General features: G+C 38.6%; 1 protein-coding gene across 5 annotated transcripts in view; it reads left to right on the forward strand.

Moving 5' to 3' along the window:
• The first annotated feature begins 8,914 nt into the window (after positions 1–8,914).
• PHKA1 (phosphorylase kinase regulatory subunit alpha 1) overlaps positions 8,915–19,092 on the forward strand; it is a 131,195-nt gene continuing 121,017 nt past the window's right edge. For 3 of the 5 annotated variants that reach the window (XM_045537750.1, XM_045537753.1, XM_045537754.1), the window contains exons 1-3: positions 8,970–9,388; positions 10,751–10,909; positions 18,243–18,290. In XM_045537750.1, coding sequence (XP_045393706.1) covers positions 9,311–9,388; positions 10,751–10,909; positions 18,243–18,290 — 285 coding nt within the window. In that variant the 5' untranslated portion in view covers positions 8,970–9,310. Of the gene's footprint in view, positions 9,389–10,750; positions 10,910–18,242; positions 18,291–19,092 lie in introns of all 5 variants that reach the window. The other 2 variants (XM_045537751.1, XM_045537752.1) reach the window with 1 other exon arrangement.

A 19,092-nucleotide genomic window follows, 5' to 3' on the forward strand; every position in this document is an offset into this window, starting at 1 on the left:
AATTATAAAATAATTTTTTTAAAAAATCAATTCTTAAAAGTCAAAAGCACACTCTGGAAGGCCGAGGTGGGAGGATCGCTGGAGGTCAGGAGTTTGAGACCAGCCTGAGTAAGAGCAAGACCCCATCTCTATTAAAAATAGAAAGACATTAGCTGGACAACTAAAAATATTTAGAAAAAATTAGCCGGGCATGGTGGCACATGCCTGTAGTCCCAGCTACTCGGGAGCCTGAGGCAGGAGGATTGCTTGAGCCCAGGAGTTTGAGGTTGCTGTGAGCTAGGCTGATGCCATGGCACTCTAGCCCCGGGCAACAGAGTGAGACTCTGTCTCAAAAAAAAAAAAAAGTCAAAAGCAAAATGAGGCCGGGAGCGGTGGTTCACGCCTGTAATCCTAGCACTCTGGGAGGCCGAGGCGGGTAGATCGCTTAAGGTCAGGAGTTCAAGACCAGCCTGAGCAAGAGCGAGACCCTGTCTCTACCAAAAAATAGAAAGAAATTATCTGGCCAACTAAAATATATATATATATATATATATATATATATATATATATATATATATATAAAATTAGCCGGGCATGGTGGCGCATGCCTGTAGTCCCAGCTACTCGGGAGGCTGAGGCAGTAGGATCGCTTAAGCCCAGGAGTTTGAGGTTGCTGTGAGCTAGGCTGACGCCACGGCACTCACTGTAGCCAGGCAACAGAGCGAGACTCTGTCTCAAAAAAAAAAAAAGAAACAAAAGAAAAAAAGAAAAATGAAACAAATTAACCTGTGTATCCAGATGCTGACATAATCACACATAAAGTGACTTTAAAACACAGCAACATTAATGTGTATTCTAACAGGATACACCCTAAGATGAGGACAAAAATATTTGCAAAAGAATCCTAAACTCTTTGTGGTAATCACATTTCTGGTGGTATAGCACTGGTATTGTTAGTCTGAAACTGCTGTCTGTATATTGTGGGATAAAGTAAATGAATGATTGTATGTTGTTGTCTTGAGAACCAGGATTTCAGCTGTGGGTAAAAGGAGATAAAGATTGTTGAGGTTAAATAAAAATCCTATAGTTCTGAATTTGATTTGGAGGTATCATAATGACCAGGGTCCAGATTTTTATTTCTAAACACCATTTTATGCTAATAGGAACCAGGGCTCCTAGGAGAAATGGCTGACTTCTAGTCTGGGGAAGGAAATGGATAAGTAGAGCCTCCAACAACTTGGATTCTCAGAAATCAAAGAAGCCATCACAAACCACTAGGACTGTGTCAAAAGGACACAGGAGCCAGTGTATAGAGGCTCCCACTGGCCAAAGATAAGACAATTGGAGCATCAATAAGGAGAATAACTATAATGGACTGAAATACATCAAATGTTTAAATCCATATGTTTATGATAATACTGAAAAGTGGTCACATTTGAAAGGTGATGGGGAACCAACTGATTATTTTGAAAACCAGTAAATAAAGGGAAAGAATTAAGCATTTACCTTGTCTGGCCTATGCAAACTGTATACCAAATAATAGATGAAGAGAAATTTTCTTCATATAAAATTTCAGCTAATAAATGAATGTGCAATGATAGGTTATCATTATTTTACAACTTTTAATGAATTAAGGGAACTAGCCAATGAGGGACAACCACACATGTTGTGCCTCCTGATGGAAGAGCTCCATGTAACCTCTGAGCAGTCTAGCCAAAGAAATTGAACCTGAATCTAATAGAACCTCTAAAGTAAAGCACCAGTTCGTAGGAAATATAGAAGACAGAGAATATGTTAAATGATGCCATGGGAATGCAATTGGCAAAGTTCAACTGGAGAAACCCTACAGGACAAACAACTTGATTTCTTCAACAAATTCCTAAGAAAAAAAGAAGAGATAAGAGGGGAAACCTATGGGAGACTTAAAGACTTAAGAAACATACCTATCAAATGCAATGTATGGACCACATTTAGTTCTGATTCTAACAAACTATAAATCTCCCTCTCTCTCTCCCTCTCTCTCTCTCTCTCTCTCTCTCTCTCTCTCACACACACACACACACACACACACACAGGCATTTATGACACAGCTGGGAAATTTGAACGAAGAAAGGATATTTGATAATATTAAGAAATTGTATTTTTAGGTGTAGTAATGGTAGTGTGGTTATATTTAATAAAGCTTTCTTAACTTTTATAGGTACATAATATTTATGGATGGAAGAATTTGAAATACAGGATTTGCATCAGAATAATATGGGGAAGGAGAGGTGAGAGTGCAGACGAAAGAAACAAGATTGGCTATGAGTTGATAATTGTTGAAGCTAGGTAATGGGGTTCATTGTATTTTACATTCTATTTTTGTAAGAAAGTATTTTTAAATTTTAAAATTTATCCACTTAGGTCACAATGGAATACAAACATAAAGATATAATTGATTGGCAACACTAAGTGCTGGTCTGGGAAATTACTGATAAAATAGACAAATTTCTTGGCATGTTCATCTTACAAAGAAAGAAGGCACAAATAAAGTACATCAAGAATACAAAAGCAGATATGATTAAGATTTAGAGGAGACTTAAAAGTTTAATGCAAAATTTTATACATTATACTGATAAATTTTGACCTCCACAGGATATTTTGCAATATCTGGAAACATTTTCATTGTCACAAATCAGAGGTGGGGTGCTACTGACCAGGGATGTTGCCAAACATTCTACAATGTACAGGACAGCTTCCCACAACCAAGAATCATCCAGCTTAAAATGTCAATAATGCTGAGATTGAGAAACCCTGAGCTAGATTAAATTGGCAAGCTTCTAGGAAAATATTAATTATCAAAATTGACCCAAGAAGAAATTGAAAATCTGGATAATGCAAAAGCTAGAGAAGAAATTGAAATGTTTTTCACAAATCTACCTGTTTGCAAAAAGGCACCAAGTGAGTGAGTTCTCCCAGGTGAGTTCCACCAAAACTTCAAGTAACACATAATATTCATTTCATATAAACAGTTTTAGAAAATAGGAAAAGAGAAACTACCAAACTCATTTTACACCCAAGCATAATCTTGATACTGAAACCAAACAAGGACATCATAAAAATAGAAGGCATAGGCCAATATAATTCAAAAACAAAGATGCAAAAATCCTAAATAAAATATTAGTACATTGAATCTAGTGTGCATTAAAGAATAGTTCATCATAACTAAGTGTGGTTTATCTTAGGAATGAAAATATGTTTCACCATAAGAAGGTTATTGATGTAATTCACACATGAACCAAGTAAAGGAATAAAACTATATGATTTTTTCAATAGATGCAGAAACATAATCCAATAAAATTCAACTCAATAATATTAATATTAATAATAAAATTTTAAGAATCGAAGAAGATAAACTATTTTAAAGTGATAACGGTATCTTCTGGAAACCTACTGCAGACATATTTAATTGTGAAATATTAAACCCAATCCCATTAAAGTCAAGAGCAAGAAGTGATAATCACTAGCCCTGCTATTATAATCATTGGGATTTGAAAGACAAAGATGCAATTGTTACCATTGGTAAATAAGATGACTGTTTATCTAGAATATCCAAAGATATCACCTTCAAACCACTGAATCTAATGTAAGAGTTTAACATAGAATGGGTATAAAACAAACATACACAAATTATTTTCTTATACACAATAATAATGAATTAAAATATAATAGGACCACGCGTGGTGGCTCATACCTGTAATCCTAGTACTTTGGGAGACCGAGTTGGGAGGATGCTTGAGGCCAGGAGTTTCAGACCAGCCGAACAACACAGAAAGCCTCCGTCTCTAAAAAAAAAATACAAAAATTAGCCTGGCACGGTGATATGTGTCTGTAGTCCCAGCTACTCAGGAGGCTGGGGCAGGAGGATTGCTTGAGCCCAGGAGTTTGAGGCTGCAATGAGCTATGATGATGCCACACTTTCTAGCCTGGGCAACAGAGAGAGACTCTCTCTCTCTCTCTTTCTTCCCCTCCCCACACCGCCAAGCCCGTGTGTGTGTGTGTGTGTGTGTGTGTGTGTGTGTGTGTGTGTGTGTGTAGAAAAAATGATCTTATTATAATAGCAACAAAAACTGTAAAATACCAAGAAATAAACCTAAATAAAAAATGCAAGACTTTCATGGAGAAAACTATAAAGTTTACTGAGAGAAACAGAAAAAGCTCTGAAGAAATAAATATACATTTTTTTATAGAGAAGAAAGTGAAATATTGTCAATATGTCAATTCTTGCCAAACAAATCTATAAATTCAAAGCAATTACAATAAACATCAGAATTTTTCTTAGAACCTGACCTTGGAGTTTTATAATTCTAAAACTCCAAGGCAATGCAATATTGGTGAAGGAAGAGAAAAATAGATCAATGGAACAGACCCATGGGTATGCTCAAAATAGCATTTTGAATCAATGGGAAAAGAATAACTCAATTAATGGTATTAGCACAATTAGCTAACCATTTAGTAAAATATTAAATTTCTATCTAATCCCATTTATAAAAATGTAAAGGAATTAAAAGTTACAGATTAAAAAACACAACAATAAAAATATTAGAAAAATGATAATGTATTGTCAATCTTAGGGCCAAGAAAGCTTTATCAGTTTCTTAGGGCTACTGCAATAAATTGCCACAAACTGAGTGGCTTAAAACAACAAAAAGTTATTCTCTCACAATCTGGAGGCCAGAAGTCCTAAATCAAGGTGTCAGCAGGGTTGATTCCTTCTGGAAGCTCTGAGGGACTATCCATTCCATGCCTTTCTCCTAGCTTCTGATAGCTGCTGGCAAACCCTGGTGTTCATTGGCTTGTAAATGTATCACTCCTGTCTCTCCTCGGTCTTCACATGGCTGCCATCCCTCTGTATGTTGTCTCATCTTCCTATAGGGACACTTGTCATTAGATTTAGGGTCCAGTCAGGAAATCCGATTGGATCTCATCTCCATATCCTTAACTTACACCTACAAAGATCTTTTTTCCAAATAAGGTCACATTTACAGTTTCCAGGTGGACATACCTTTTTTGAGGGGGCACTGATCAACCCACTACAAAAGCCTTTCTAAATTTATGAGTCTAAAAGACTTCATTAAAAATAAAAGGTATATGAAAAAAGACATCATAAATAATTTTAATAGACAAACCACTTACGAAAAAACGTGTGCAATATTCTTTTAAATTTCTTTTAGACAAAATTAAAATCCAGAATATATAACTTTTAAAAATTTCTGTAACTCAATCACAAAAAGACAACTCAGTAGAGAAATCGCTAAGTATATGAACAGTTATGAACCAGAAAAGGAAATAAAACAAATTAAATAAACAATATAAATAAACACAAATTAAATAAAACAAACTTAAAAAGATGCTCAATGACATTAGTATTCAGGGAAATGAAAAGTAAAATATAATATCATTTTGCATCCATAAGATTGATTAAAATTAAAGTTTAATAATATCGAATACTGATAAGAATGGGGGAAATAGGGACATTCATACACTGCTGTTTGGTGCAAATAGTTCCAATGGCTTTTTGGCAATATCAAAATTGTAAATGTATATTTCCAAAACCTGTATGCATTCACAAGAAAACGTATATGTATGTTCACTGAAGTACTGTTTTCAAGAGCTCTAACCTGGAAACAAACTAAATGCTCATCAATAGAGAAATGCCTATATAAACTGTGGTATATGAGAGATCTCTATGTAATGACAGAACTAGATCTGCACGACATCATTTGGGATGGATAAAGCAATTTGCAAAATTGTAGGTAGAGTATAATATAGTTTATATTAAAAGAATACACAGAAAAGGACACTACATATTTTATATGCATTTCTACATACACATGTAAATTCACTAAAAAAAATTCCATAAGGATACAAACCAATTCAGTAATGGTTTGTTTACCCATCTTTGGAAGGGGGATAAAGGGGACTGTCATAGAAGGTGATAGACATAGGGAACTTTATCTGTAATATTTTAACTTTGTTCATGGAAAATGCATTCATATATTATTTGTATAATTTTAAAAAATAATTTTTAGAGAGAGTGAATGGAAAATGATGGAAAGGCAAAAGTGTATGAGCTACTTTCTTCAAGAAATGAAAGAATTATTATTAATAATAAGAGAACAGCTAGGCAAACTATGAAATATCTACTAGAGACAAGATTAATGCAGATATTAACATAAAATATAAAACCATGGAAAATACTTATCACATGTGAGCTTTTAGAATTTTTGGATTTTTAAAAATTAGTATGATTAAAACTTCCAGGTAATTTAAGGGAACAACAATAAAATGCTCCCACGAACTTGGAAATAAAATTTTATCTGAGAGTTAAACTATAAAATGAATGTACAATGAATCAAATAGAAAAATCACCTTCAAGAAACATAATGGCTTCCAGACTGACAAGACTTGTCTATGACGTGGTTGACAATTCTGATATATCTAAAGAAAGAATGCGTCAGTGAGCCATGGAGGCATAGATAAGTGAGTCAGTGGAGCCAACGTGGACAGAGCAGATTCATCAGTTACTTAATTTTCATGTGCCCTAGTTTCTCCATCTCTAAAATGGGGTTAATAATATTATCTACTTAATAGGACTATTGTATAAAACAAAATAGCACCTGGTAAGTAGTGAGGCTCACACATTATTAAAGGGAGGGAATGTGGTAGTCAGGTTAATATAAACTGTGTCACAGTTCTTTTTCCCTTATCAACCAGCATTCTGGTTTTCATACATCAGGCTCCTATGAAGTAATCAACAGGAATCAGCCTCCTGAGTCTGACCAGTTCTGGGACACTAAGATCAAGTTTCTGAGACTGTGAGAGCGCCAAAGCAATGCCATCCAGCAAGGCCTCTTGATAGCCTGCCAGCTATCTTTGCTAGTGGCACCCTACTTCTGGCATACTTAATCTAGTCATACTTCCAAACATCTTGGGGAGGGAGGAGAAGGTCTCTGCAGAAGGAATAAAAAGACTAGAAAAAAAATTAAAATAGTAACAGGTGGATGTGCAAAGAAATTTATGGGGTGATTTTAATATTTTCTTTGTTTTATTTTCTATATTTTCCAAATTTTATTCAGTGATTGTATATTACTTTAATATTTTGTAAACATGTTTAAATGATGGTGAGGTGAAGAAAAAAAGAGGGCAGTAGCTTGAAGGGTACAAGGGTAGAGAAAAGGCTTCTGAGGCTGCAGGCTGAGGGGAAAGATGACAGGGAGTTGGGGCAGAGCAGGGATGATCAAGTGCCCTTTCCTCCAAAATGAACTGGCTTTCTCTGGAAAGACATTTCTCCCGCTGTGCACCTAGGGCTTGAAGGTATTTGCTAGTCATTGTGTTTGTGTAGCTAATGAGTGCAATGGAAAGTATTCCCTAGAGAATTCTAAGTGTGTCACTGTACCCCTGACTGGCTGCTAAACCTGAAAGTCCAGGATCTGAGTTCTTGAGTGTAAGGCTGGTGGCAGGCACCCCTCCCCTCCCTAATGGAAAAAGAAGAAGCCCACGAGACCTGCCAAGGACAATGTCTGCAAGGCCCAGCTAAGTTAAAGGATGACCACACCTGGATGGTTACCCTGATAAGAGTCAATGGTTTCTGGATTCCACACCTACTACCGGCCCCTCCTATTTCTCAATACCGGCCCTAAAACTGCAACAAAGAAATTCCTCACTCTTCGGGCCGAAATCTTCCCACCAAAGAGACCCCCATCCCCCATCCCTAAAAACATATATAAACCCACTCAGACTTCTGAGCCATGCGACTTTTCGGGTCTCCCCCCACCCCAACCCAAAAATCTTGCTTGGGTCCCTCTCTTGGGACTCGTTACCCTCATCCGGGAGCGCTCCAATAAAGCCTCTTTACTTTTCCATTTCAACTCTGCTCCTCTTTCTTTCTCTGGCGCCAGCCAATCCAAAAAACCTTACATGGAGCATTCCCTCCTTCTTCATCATCATCATTACCGAATTTCCTACTCAGCTCCTAGGTGCCTGGCTCTGTGCTAAATTGAGCGGGGTGGGGGGGAGAGCGGAAGGACCGGGAGTTTTGGAACGGAGGGAGCTTATGAGGAGAGATAAAAGAAAATGCAAAATCACGGTGGCCTGGGTGAGATGGCTAGGGAAGGCTTAGAACTTGAAAGGTCAATCGGTTTAATTCTCTTATCCCATGATTCAGAGAGTAGGTGGTATGTAAGCTGAGCCTTGAGAGGAGAGCAGGGATTTGAACAAGCGGAGAGCAAGAGGTGGGGGCTGGGGGGAGCAGTAGATGGAGGGAGCAAAGGCACTGGGGCTGGGGCCACCTCGCGGGCTGCAACCTGAAGCTAGTGATCAGCTTCTTTTCCAGCCTCCCTTTCCCCTTTATTTTAAGCTGAGTCTTTGTTGCCTCAGCCTTGTGACCTACGTGCACATGAGGGAGACTTTCAAAGCCATTACAGGATCTCCTCCTGCTCAAGTCCTGCCAAGGCCGCCCTCAGGCGCTGGGGCACTGGCTTCCTGGGAGCGCACCACTGCCTCCTCCTTCCCAAGCCCGTGACTCGCCAGTTTCTAAGGAATAAAGTACCGGAGGGAGTTTTTCTTTGCTTGGTTTGGGTTGGGGTGAGGCATTTAATCTGAGCTGTTAGTCAAAGTCTAAAATGTAATTAAGACTCGGAAATCCAATTCTTTAGACCTTAAACGCAAACGTGTCTTTCCTTTCAGTTTTGAAGTTTACCATGGCCCCCTAAAACTAGCCCCGTAGAAAAGAGAACAGCCTCTTCAACGTCCTATGTGCACAGCAAGTGTGGAAAACTTAAATAGTCATTTGAGGTGTCTCAAAAATAAACCTCTGAAAGCACATTGCCTACGGCGACACATTCTCGGCCGCGGGGCCCAGCGCGCAGCTGCCAGGACCCAGCGCGCCCGCCCCGCCTCCCGCTCGCGTCTCCTGGCGCGGTGGAGGCGGCGCCGCGGTCGGTGACCTGTTGGCGGCTCCCGGCTCGGAGGCTCCAGGCCACAGCAGTCTCCGGGAGTTGAGCGGAGGATACAGAAGTCGCACGCGGAAGCCGGACGGGACTAAGGGTGGCAGCGAGCCGCGACGGGGGCGCTGCGGCAGGGCCCTAGACCTCGAGAGGCTCGGGCCCGCGCCGGCGTTTGGTGGGCCCGGGAGGCCGCCGGAGCCGCGAGCGGTGGCAGGGCTCCGCCGGGCCTGGCGCTCAGGCCTCGCACAGCGAGGGTGGAGCTGCGTTGGAACCTCTTTTCTTAGGCACAGAGGGCCTCTGCGGCACCCGGACTGTTTCTCTGAGGGGATTAGAAACGCGGCGCGATGAGGAGCCGGAGTAACTCGGGAGTCCGGCTGGACGGCTATGCTCGGCTGGTACATCAGACCATCTTGTGCCATCAGGTAAGTGTAGGGGTGTCGCCTGTAATCACCGAGGATGTGGAGTGTGATATCCTGGACGGAAACCCTGAATGAACTCCCGAGTGTGTGTGTGTGTGTATCTGTATCTGTATCTGTCTGTCTGTCTGTCTGTAGCAGGTTCTCCCACCCCCTAGCTGGGGAGGACCTACAAGACCCTGAAGGAAAGGTAGGTGTTGAGTCTGGAGAACAGAACCAGAGTCAGTCACTGTTAGCCGTGAACCCCTAGCCATGGCTTCGGTGTGCCCCCCCCCCCCCGCCGGCTGAGCAGCTGAGTTCCAGGGGCAGAGTTGCAAGATGTGTTGACGCTTGTTTATTGACACCCCCGCCCCCCAAATTTGGGCGTCTTCTCCTTCCCCTTCCCCCAAAGAAAAGAGGTAGGGGGCCATTTATCTTAAGCCTAGACTATTGTGAAGATCGGAGGCACTTTGTATGTACTGTTAATTATATTTTTCATTAATTGTTCATTCTTTCTAAGTGGAAAGTTAAAACTTTTTTAAAATAATATCTTTGAATAATGCATTTAATAATAACTTTAACACATTGACTGCCACACTAGAAAAAAGTTTTCCTTGGGGCCACAGTGTTTTATTACGAAAATAGAAAAAAAACTTTGAAAACAAAATGATCCTTTCTAATTTAATGAAAAATTTGTTTTTTATTGTTTTCTGTGCTTGAGTTATATGCAACTTGAAAAATAGTTCTCGAGGCTCCCAAGGTGAAGATACATGAGTTACATATAATTCACAAGGCCCTGGGTTCAAAACTAGTGTGAGTTAAATACAACTCACGTGGCAGTTAATGTGTTAATGCCTTTTAGTAATACCCACATTTCAGTCTTGTAAGGTTTCACAGCCATCTTTCCCCTTATTCAAGCTAGCATATGCAAAGGGTACAAACTTTCCATTATAAGATGAGTAAGTTCTGGTGATCTAATGTACAGGAGCATGGTGACTGTAGTTAATAATGTTGTATGCTATACTTGAAATTTGCTAAGAGAGAATATATCAGGTATTCTCACCACAAAAGAAAGGGTAACTATGTGAGATGGTGAATGTGTTAAATACCTTGGTTGTAGTAATCATTTCATAATGAATACATATATCAAATCATCATGTTGTACTCCTTAAATATATACAATTTTTATTTGTTGATTGTACCATAATAAAACTAGGGGATGGGGTGGGGAAGATAGCATTAGCCTGCAATTGGTCAGAAGAGGAGGAGGTTATAAAACTCAAAAGTGAAGTAAGAGACCAAGATCCTTAAGAAACTTTTTCAGTAGTCTGTTTCCTAATATTAACACCCTATGGTTACCTGCTCGCCTTCTTTTTCTTGGCCTTGCAGAATCCAGTGACTGGCCTGCTTCCAGCCAGCTATGATCAGAAAGATGCCTGGGTCCGAGATAACGTGTACAGCATCTTGGCTGTGTGGGGTTTGGGCCTGGCCTATCGGAAGAATGCAGATCGGGATGAGGATAAGGCAAAGGCCTATGAACTGGAGCAGGTACTCAGAATAAAAATACAAAGAGATCTGGAGCTGTGTGTGGTTGGGGGCTGGTGGAATAGCAGGGATTGAAGGAAATGTAACCCACAGAAGCTAATAGAACTATATTTTGCCTTTCCCTCTTTCTGCATCTTCTTGAAATTACATCCCAAAATGCTTTCCTGTATTATACTGAAGTGGTTTTTTTTGCAGTGGAAACTTGAAACTTGCTGATTCAGGGGCACAGGGTACAGTCTGTTCTAATGCAGGGGAAAATCCTATTCTGGGATCTTTCCTAAAATTTATAATCCTCTTTCTAAGTAAATGTATTTTACAGTCTCTACTGTATTTATTCTCATTGAGAAAAATCTTTGGGGACAGGTGTCTATGATTTTACTTCATTTTTAAAAAGGATTGGTGGTTTTTGTATGAGGGTAACTGGCACAAATAAGCAGACCTTCTGGACTAGACATAAGTAAAGACTTTATTTGTTGATTTTAAGGTGCCACTGTTTCGGAGTCTGTGTCTCCTTGCCCTGACAAAGTGAGGTCAGAAACAGCAGATGCCTTTAAGCTTTAAGGCACTTCCCTTCGGGAAATAGGCATCCTTTACAGAACTGTTCAGATACACAGGGAGCCACATCCTCTTGAATGACCAAGAAAACAATATTCTGGGCTTTTTAATGGGATTTTTAATGTTGAAGTATTCAGCTGTCAGTTGTAAGATGTATGTGAATTCTTTTCCATTAGTGGGAAAGATTCTTTCTACACCAGCCATTTTCTCCAGTGGTCTCCTCAGATTTAGGCAATCTGAACTCCAGTCTTCATCTATAAATCAGAATATTGAGATTTGATTATTTTTAAGACTACCAACATGTTGCAGGGTTGCAATTCTTGACAATAGGAAGGTCTCACTGTGTTGTCCTTAGCAACAGCAGACATTTGTTGTTTCTTCAGTCCATTACTGAGAGATATATAGGTCCACCAAAAAAAAAAGTTGTTGGAGTTTTTGCTGTAGCCCAGGTAGTACAGATCAATATTTTCATGACTTTTGTAAAAATATACCATTGTAGAAATTTGGAAAATATAGAATAACATTAAAAAATCATCTGTAATCCTACCTGTCCCCCAAATCCTACATCCTATTCTTAATGATGTTTTGCTATTTTGATCTCAGTATTTTGTTTGTTGTTTTGTTTGGCTAGAAATTAATATCAATAGAACTGGAATTCCATATCTTGTACAATTTGACCATTTTTTCAATACTATTAGAAGAAATCTGTTGTCTCCCTGTTTATCAATAATTTTGCAAAGTCGACATTTTTCCTTATTTGGCCCAGGTAGAAAGAATTTAACAGAGGAAGGGGGAAAAAGCAGAGAAACACTGAATTGCCCATTCTAAAATGTTTTAATGTTCCATTAAATAACTTTTCATGTAGCCCAAAAATACTTTTCATACCACCTCAATAGTAACTTTAAAATGTTTCAAAACATTACAGCAATAGAAAACATCTTTAAAAAAAGAAAGGTTTCTGTGGAAATTCTAAAATTTCTGGCCAAGCACGGTGGCTCACGCCTGTAATCCTAGCACTCTGGGAGGCCGAGGCGGGCGGATCGTTTGAGCTCAGGAGTTCGAGACCAGCCTGAGCAAGAGCAAGACCCCATCTCTACTAAAAATAGAAAGGAATTAGCTAGACAACTAAAAATATATAGAAAAAATTAGCCAGGCATGGTGGTGCATGCCTGTAGTCCCAACTACTTGGGAGGCTGAGGCAGGAGGATTGCTTGAGCCCAGGAGTTTGAGGTTGCTGTGAGCTAGGCTGATGCCATGGCACTCTAGTCCGGGCAATGGAGTGAGACTCTATCTCAAAAAAAAAAAAAAAAAAAAAGAAAATTCTAAAATTTCTATGAACTTGCATTACAAATTAAAATATATTTTGATTAGGTCTCATTAACTTTTTTTCTTGAACCTGATTTAGCGTTAATCTAGGCCAGGGGTCAGAAAACTGTTTTTATAAAGGGCCAGATAGTAAATATTTTACATGTTGTAGGTCATGTGTGGTCTCTGCCGAACCACTCAGCTCTGTGGTTATTGTATAAACGCAGCCAGAGACGATATATAAAAAATGAACGTGATTGTGTTCCAATACAACTTTATTATAAAAACAGCAGTGGACTGAGTTTGTTCCTGTTATAGTTGAGTGGTTCTAGACTCTGGCTGTACATTGGAATCACTTGGGAAGCTTTTAAGAAATATGCTTGCCAGGCACAATAGCAAGCACCTGTAATCCCAGCTATTCAGGAGGCTGAAGTAGGAGGATTGCTTGAGCCCAAGAATTCAGACCAACCTGGGAAATGTAGTGAGTCCCCATCTAAAAAAAGAAGAAATACCCTTACTGGACCCCATCTTAGAACAATTTAAATAAGAATCTCTGGAAGTAGAGCCCAGGGATATCAATATTTTTATAAAAACAGCCAGGGTTAATAATGACTGATCTGTGGCCAATAAATGAACATAGATTAAACCCAGTATATCCAGAGATTAAATTTCCACTTGCAACTTTCCAATTACTATGTGGATTTTCTAAAAACTTTGATTGTTAATCATTTCTATCCTTCCTTCCAACTCACCTTGCTTTCTCTCTGAGAAATAATGTCAGAGAATTGAAGAGAATTCTGGAGGAAAAGGAGATAAGAGTTTAGGTGACTTCCATATCCTTAGTTGAGAGTAGAATTATGCACATGTGTGTTTTTACAAAGGCCCTTTTCTTCTAGGCACATAGATACAGTCTCAAAGCCATAAAAAATAAATAGGCATACAATTAAGGATATCTCTTTGGCTGTTCAAGTTCTACTTCTTCCTCAGTTTTGTCCTCTTTGTATAGTCTCTCATGTTTTATCATGACTTTCTATTTCCTTTATGAGCTTGCCTTCTAAATTTTCATCTTTAACTCTTGACCTCATTTCACTTTTGAACCTGGGTTTTCGTTTGCTCATCAGTTTCATCTGCATATCCTGTGGCTCCTCAAACTCAATGTGTCTGAAAATCCACCTTCCCAACTAAAAACAAACAAACAACCAAACAACAGCAACTCACCAAACATCCTTTTTTTATGTTATTGGTATTTCCATTCAGTCAATCACCCAGGCAACATTACTTTGAGTATTCCCCAGAGTGTGTTCTATGGAACACTAGGCCAGCTAAGTTTGGGGCTATGTTAAACAGAAAGTTTCTTTACTCCATAATTTCTCAAAGCCTTTGATGTACTATTGTACATTTTGAATCTAAGATGCGAGTGAATTTTACAGCCTTTCCAGAATTTCTTGGACTGGTGTTCTATAAAACAGTGCTTGAAGAGAGTTGCCCTTAGGGTGATTTTTGACTTGTCCGTCTTACCCTTTGATACACGCAGACCAAAGTCTGTTGATTCTTATTTCTCTTAAATCCATCCCCTCCTCTCTCTTCCCTTCTGCCTCAACCCTGGTCTAAACCCTAATCACCTAACACTTTTATGAAAACCACACTTAAATTATGTCGTTTCCATCCTCAACAATCTTTCTGTGCCTCTCATTTTCTTACGAGTGAAGTTTAAACATTTTGGATTGATAGGCAAGGATCTCTACGGTTTGGTCCTAGCCTACTTTTTCAATATTATATCACACTGGTGCCTTCCATTATAACCCTAGTTCTAGTCAGGTTGGTGTCTTCATTACTCTAACAATCCCTTATTAAAAATATCTATTTGTGTAAATAGTTTTCATTGTACAACACACTTCCCTGTAGTTACCAGTATTTTATTCTTACAATACCCCGTGAATTAGGTATTATGCTCTCCAACTTACAAGTGAAGGGATTGAAGCCCAGACACTGGAATTTGGTGGTACCATGTATATAACCTGGGTTTTGTAACTTCAGATTCAGTCTTGTTTGGATTTTTGCCTCCATGGAAGCCGTAGACATTGCCACCTCCAGAGGTTTTTACCCACTATTTCCTCTACATGCCTGTTCCTTTCCAATCTGAACTAGTATCCTCCCTTGAAAGCTCAACACCAATCCCACTTTTCCTATGGGCCCCATCCTCACAGACTGCTCAATTGTACAGTGATCATTTCTTTTTTAGGACTCCTTTCTTGGAACTTATAGATCATTATGGACTTAGGGCTCCTTTCTTGGAACTTCTAGATCACTGTGCCATTCAACATATTAATTTTTTCAAATAACAGATTATGTGTAATTGTCATGTGCCGGGCCCTGTAATAGATACAAAAAAGAAAATGGAACAAAATGTTTAAATGTAACCCTCAACTTTTTTTTAAGCCAGATTTAGTTAACCCTCAACTTTTTATTTTGAAAAATTTCAAACTTACAGAAAAGAAATAATAGTAAAATAAACACATTTGCATATATGCTTTATCTAAATTTGCTAGTTAACATTTTGTCATATTTGCATACCACAAACACATACATATATACACAATTTTTTGATAAGCCACTTGAGAATTACTTACAGACATGAGATTGTTTTTTTAATACAACCTGCTTAGTCTGTTGACCTGAAGGTCTTTTTCTGAGCCTGATTTCTGCTCCTTTTTCTCAGGGAATTCATAGTCTGGTGGGGGAGACAGATATATAAGCAAATAGTTACAGTACAATAAAATAGGTACTGTACGTATATGCTGTACTGTATATATTGTAGATAAGTACTAAGTTCTGTTGGTACACACGGAGGTGGGAATGTCTAAACTCCCCTTGAACAAGGTGAGGAAGGCTTCACAGAAAAGTCGAGTTTTAAAGGATAATTAGGAATTGCCGGATAGACTATGTTGTAGTTTAGTTAGGTTTTTTTTAACGTATCTATCCTGTCTCTCTCATATTTATGTTCCACAAAACCTAGTAGAGGTTCAGTAAGTACCTGATTATACATAAACCTGGAGAGAGACAGATTTACATACATATGGTTGTATACAGTTATATATTCTTATATAATCAATTCATAGGTATATAGATCCATATCTTCAGAAGAGTAGGTGAGAGGGACTATCACATGGTTTTGGTAGAAACCCTGGTGTATGAATGTACGTGTATAATGAATGCCACCTAATGTACCTGAATCAAAAAACACCCAGTTTAGGGGAACACAAAAGTACAGATACCTCCTGTCATTCCCACCTCCCTATGCTTCCTATTAATTTTATCCTGACTTGGAAGTTGGAACTTGAGGACAGAAATGGCTGATAAGGCATTCCAGGAAGACAAAAGTGGATAGCAATCAGGAATCCTCCACTGGGTCCTGGATTCCCCAGGTTTGCTGTTTAAGTTAAAATTTAGATAGGAGTAGCAGGGCTGGATGGTAACAAGGGTTGATGGGTAGGCAAGAAAGTGACTAAGGCAGTAAAACAGCAAAGAAGCCAATGAAATGAGCCCAGAATGGTATCAAAGTTGAGTCCTGGCCAGGCACTGTGGTTCACACCTATAATCCTAGCACTCTGGGAGGCCAAGGCAGGAGGATTGCTCGAGGCTAGGCGTTTGAGACCAGCCTGAGCAAGAGCAAGACCCTCTCTCTACAAAAAAACAGAAAAATTAGCCAGGTGTGGTGGCATACACCTGTGGTCCCAGCTACTCTGGAGGCTGAGGCAAGAGGATCGCTTGAGCCCAAGAGTTTGAGGTTGCAGTGAGCTATGATGATGCCACTGCACTCTAGCCCAGGCAACAGAGAGAGACCCTATCTCAAGAAAATAAAAAAAGTTGAATCCTGTACTGGTTGATTAGAGGCCCTCCATATGTTTTTAAAAATGAGTTCCTTTGAGCCACTTATTTAAAGAAAAGACTGTTCAAGCTTCTGCCTCTGCTTCCCACTCTAATTCATTGAATGCTGGAAAAGAATGTGGTAGAAACCTTTGAATATGTGGTGACATGTATCATAATTGAATGAAGTCTCCCCACAGAGGAGGCTATGTTAAATGCTTTCTGTAACAGGATATATTAAAGGGATGGTCTCTTTCATTAGGAGCAAAGTAATGATAGGGATTTTCTTATAGGGGTTACATTTTCATTACTTTATAATAAATGTTTCAGGCTTTAAAATGTGACAAGATCATGCACTGTACATTCTTTCTCCTTTCAGAAAATTTCTTCTTTTGATCTATAAGGAGAGGGAACCATATATAGATAGAAATGAATTCAGGAAGGGGACTCTCCCAAAGAAGCAATTTTTATTAATATTTTTCCCTCAATAAAAGGCTTTGTAAAGAGTTGGAGCATACTTTAATAGGTACTTATCGTCATCATGACTGGTGCTTACAGTTTCATTTGAATATGTTTTGAAGAAATAACAGCATGATGTGACTTCCAAGTAGATTAGTTTTCAGAGGTGTCCTGAAGCCACCTCTGAGCCAGCATTCCTGTAGTAACCTGGTTGGGTTTCTTCTGAATTGTGAAACAGAAAGCTTCTTAGAGAAATAGAGCAGTTGTTTAGTACTATGTTCTTCCAAACATGTTGCCTACCCATGCCACTCGATGGGCTCTTCTAATGACATGTAGCATATAGTTGGTGGTCAGAATTTTGAATTGTTATGATTGGAAAATAAACTACTTTAGAAATTGTCAAACCCTAGTAAGAGAAATAGGGATGACTTCAAACTTAAGAATGTGTGACTTTTTTTTTTCATGGAGAAAGGGTTGAATCATACTAACAAGTCCCCTTTTATACTTATTTGAATTGAAATTTATTCTTTAGGGTAAATGTCTAGATAAATATTTCTGTGAACTCTTGAAGTCTTGGCTAGTTTAGAAAAAATAAAAGGAATGCTGTGGTAAAGCCTTTCTAGTCCATAAGATGTATTTTATTTTTTTTTATTTCAAAGTGTTATGGGGCTACAAGTGTTTTTGGATACATGGATCGCTTTTGTAATGCTTGAGTCTGGGTTTAAAGTGTGCCTGTCACCCAGATAGTGTTCACTGTACCCGTTAGATAGGTTTTCATGCATCCCCTTCTTCCCCCTACTCCCCATAGGATGTATGTCAGAATATCCTCAGAGCCTTATGATTTTTAAGCTGACTTGCCCCTCTTCTCCAGGTAGAATGTCCTCTAATAGGGTGATTGGCTTATTTTTACATAAACCTGTTAGAGCTTGGATTATTTTTTTAACTTGATGGAATCACAAACTGTAGCTTTTGATTCCACTTTTAGCTGCAATCTGCTCTTCTGTGTACCTATAAAGTAAATGCCATGTAACTAGGAACACAGGATAGAGTTACTTGTTCTCAAAAGGTCATGTACCAACTGCAGTTGCTGAGTAAGTGTTCCTGCATCTAGGGATGTTTATAACTGTCTTGTTTCCATTTATTTCCCCAGAGTGTAGTGAAGCTGATGAGGGGATTGCTGCACTGCATGATCAGACAGGTATGGCATTGGTAATAGCTTCCTCTCTAATAAAAGCACATTGTAATAGTATCTCTACCCCTTAGGGTATGTTTATAGCTTATATATTTTTTTCAATTTCACAAATAGTATATACTAATTTTAAAAAATTTGGAAAATTGGGGAAAATGTCACCCATAATCTCACCATCCAGTCACCGCTGAACTGTTTCCTTCCAGTCTTTTTTCCCCCTCTTCAAATGGTTTTTTAAATGTTTTTCATCATTACTGTACATGCAATTATGTATATTGGGTAAAAGATGATACAAATCTAAAAACACTCATTTGAAACCCTTGGGACCAGATCAACTTTAGAATTAAGAATTTTTCAGAGTTTAAAAGGGTAATACATTGCATATACCATATATTATATTATGCCCTCACTGGGTCTAGGACAACACTCTATAATCAAAAACATTAATATCTCTGTAAGGAAAGATGTATTTTCACACTAAGTAGAATGAATAAAGACTAGCCAGCCCTATGTCACTTTGAATCTGGTGTTGCCACCAAATGAATTTTGATGCAAAACTTAGGGAGAAAAAACCTTTTCAAAGTGCTTTAGAGATTAGTATTGGAGATAAGGGACCTTGGATTTGTATCTCCTTGCAATAATAATTTGCATTTTCCTGGCCTTGAGTGAAGTTGAGCTTCCTTTCATGTGTAGATTGAAAATTTGCATTTCCTTTTGGGTGAATTGTCTGGTAGGTCCTTTGCCTATTTTTCTTTTTAGTTGTTTCCTTGCCTCTTGAGGAGTTTTTGTACATTATGGAAATTAATCCTTT

The sequence above is a fragment of the Lemur catta genome, chromosome X, assembly GCF_020740605.2.
Source record: "Lemur catta isolate mLemCat1 chromosome X, mLemCat1.pri, whole genome shotgun sequence".
Lineage (NCBI taxonomy): Eukaryota > Metazoa > Chordata > Mammalia > Primates > Lemuridae > Lemur > Lemur catta.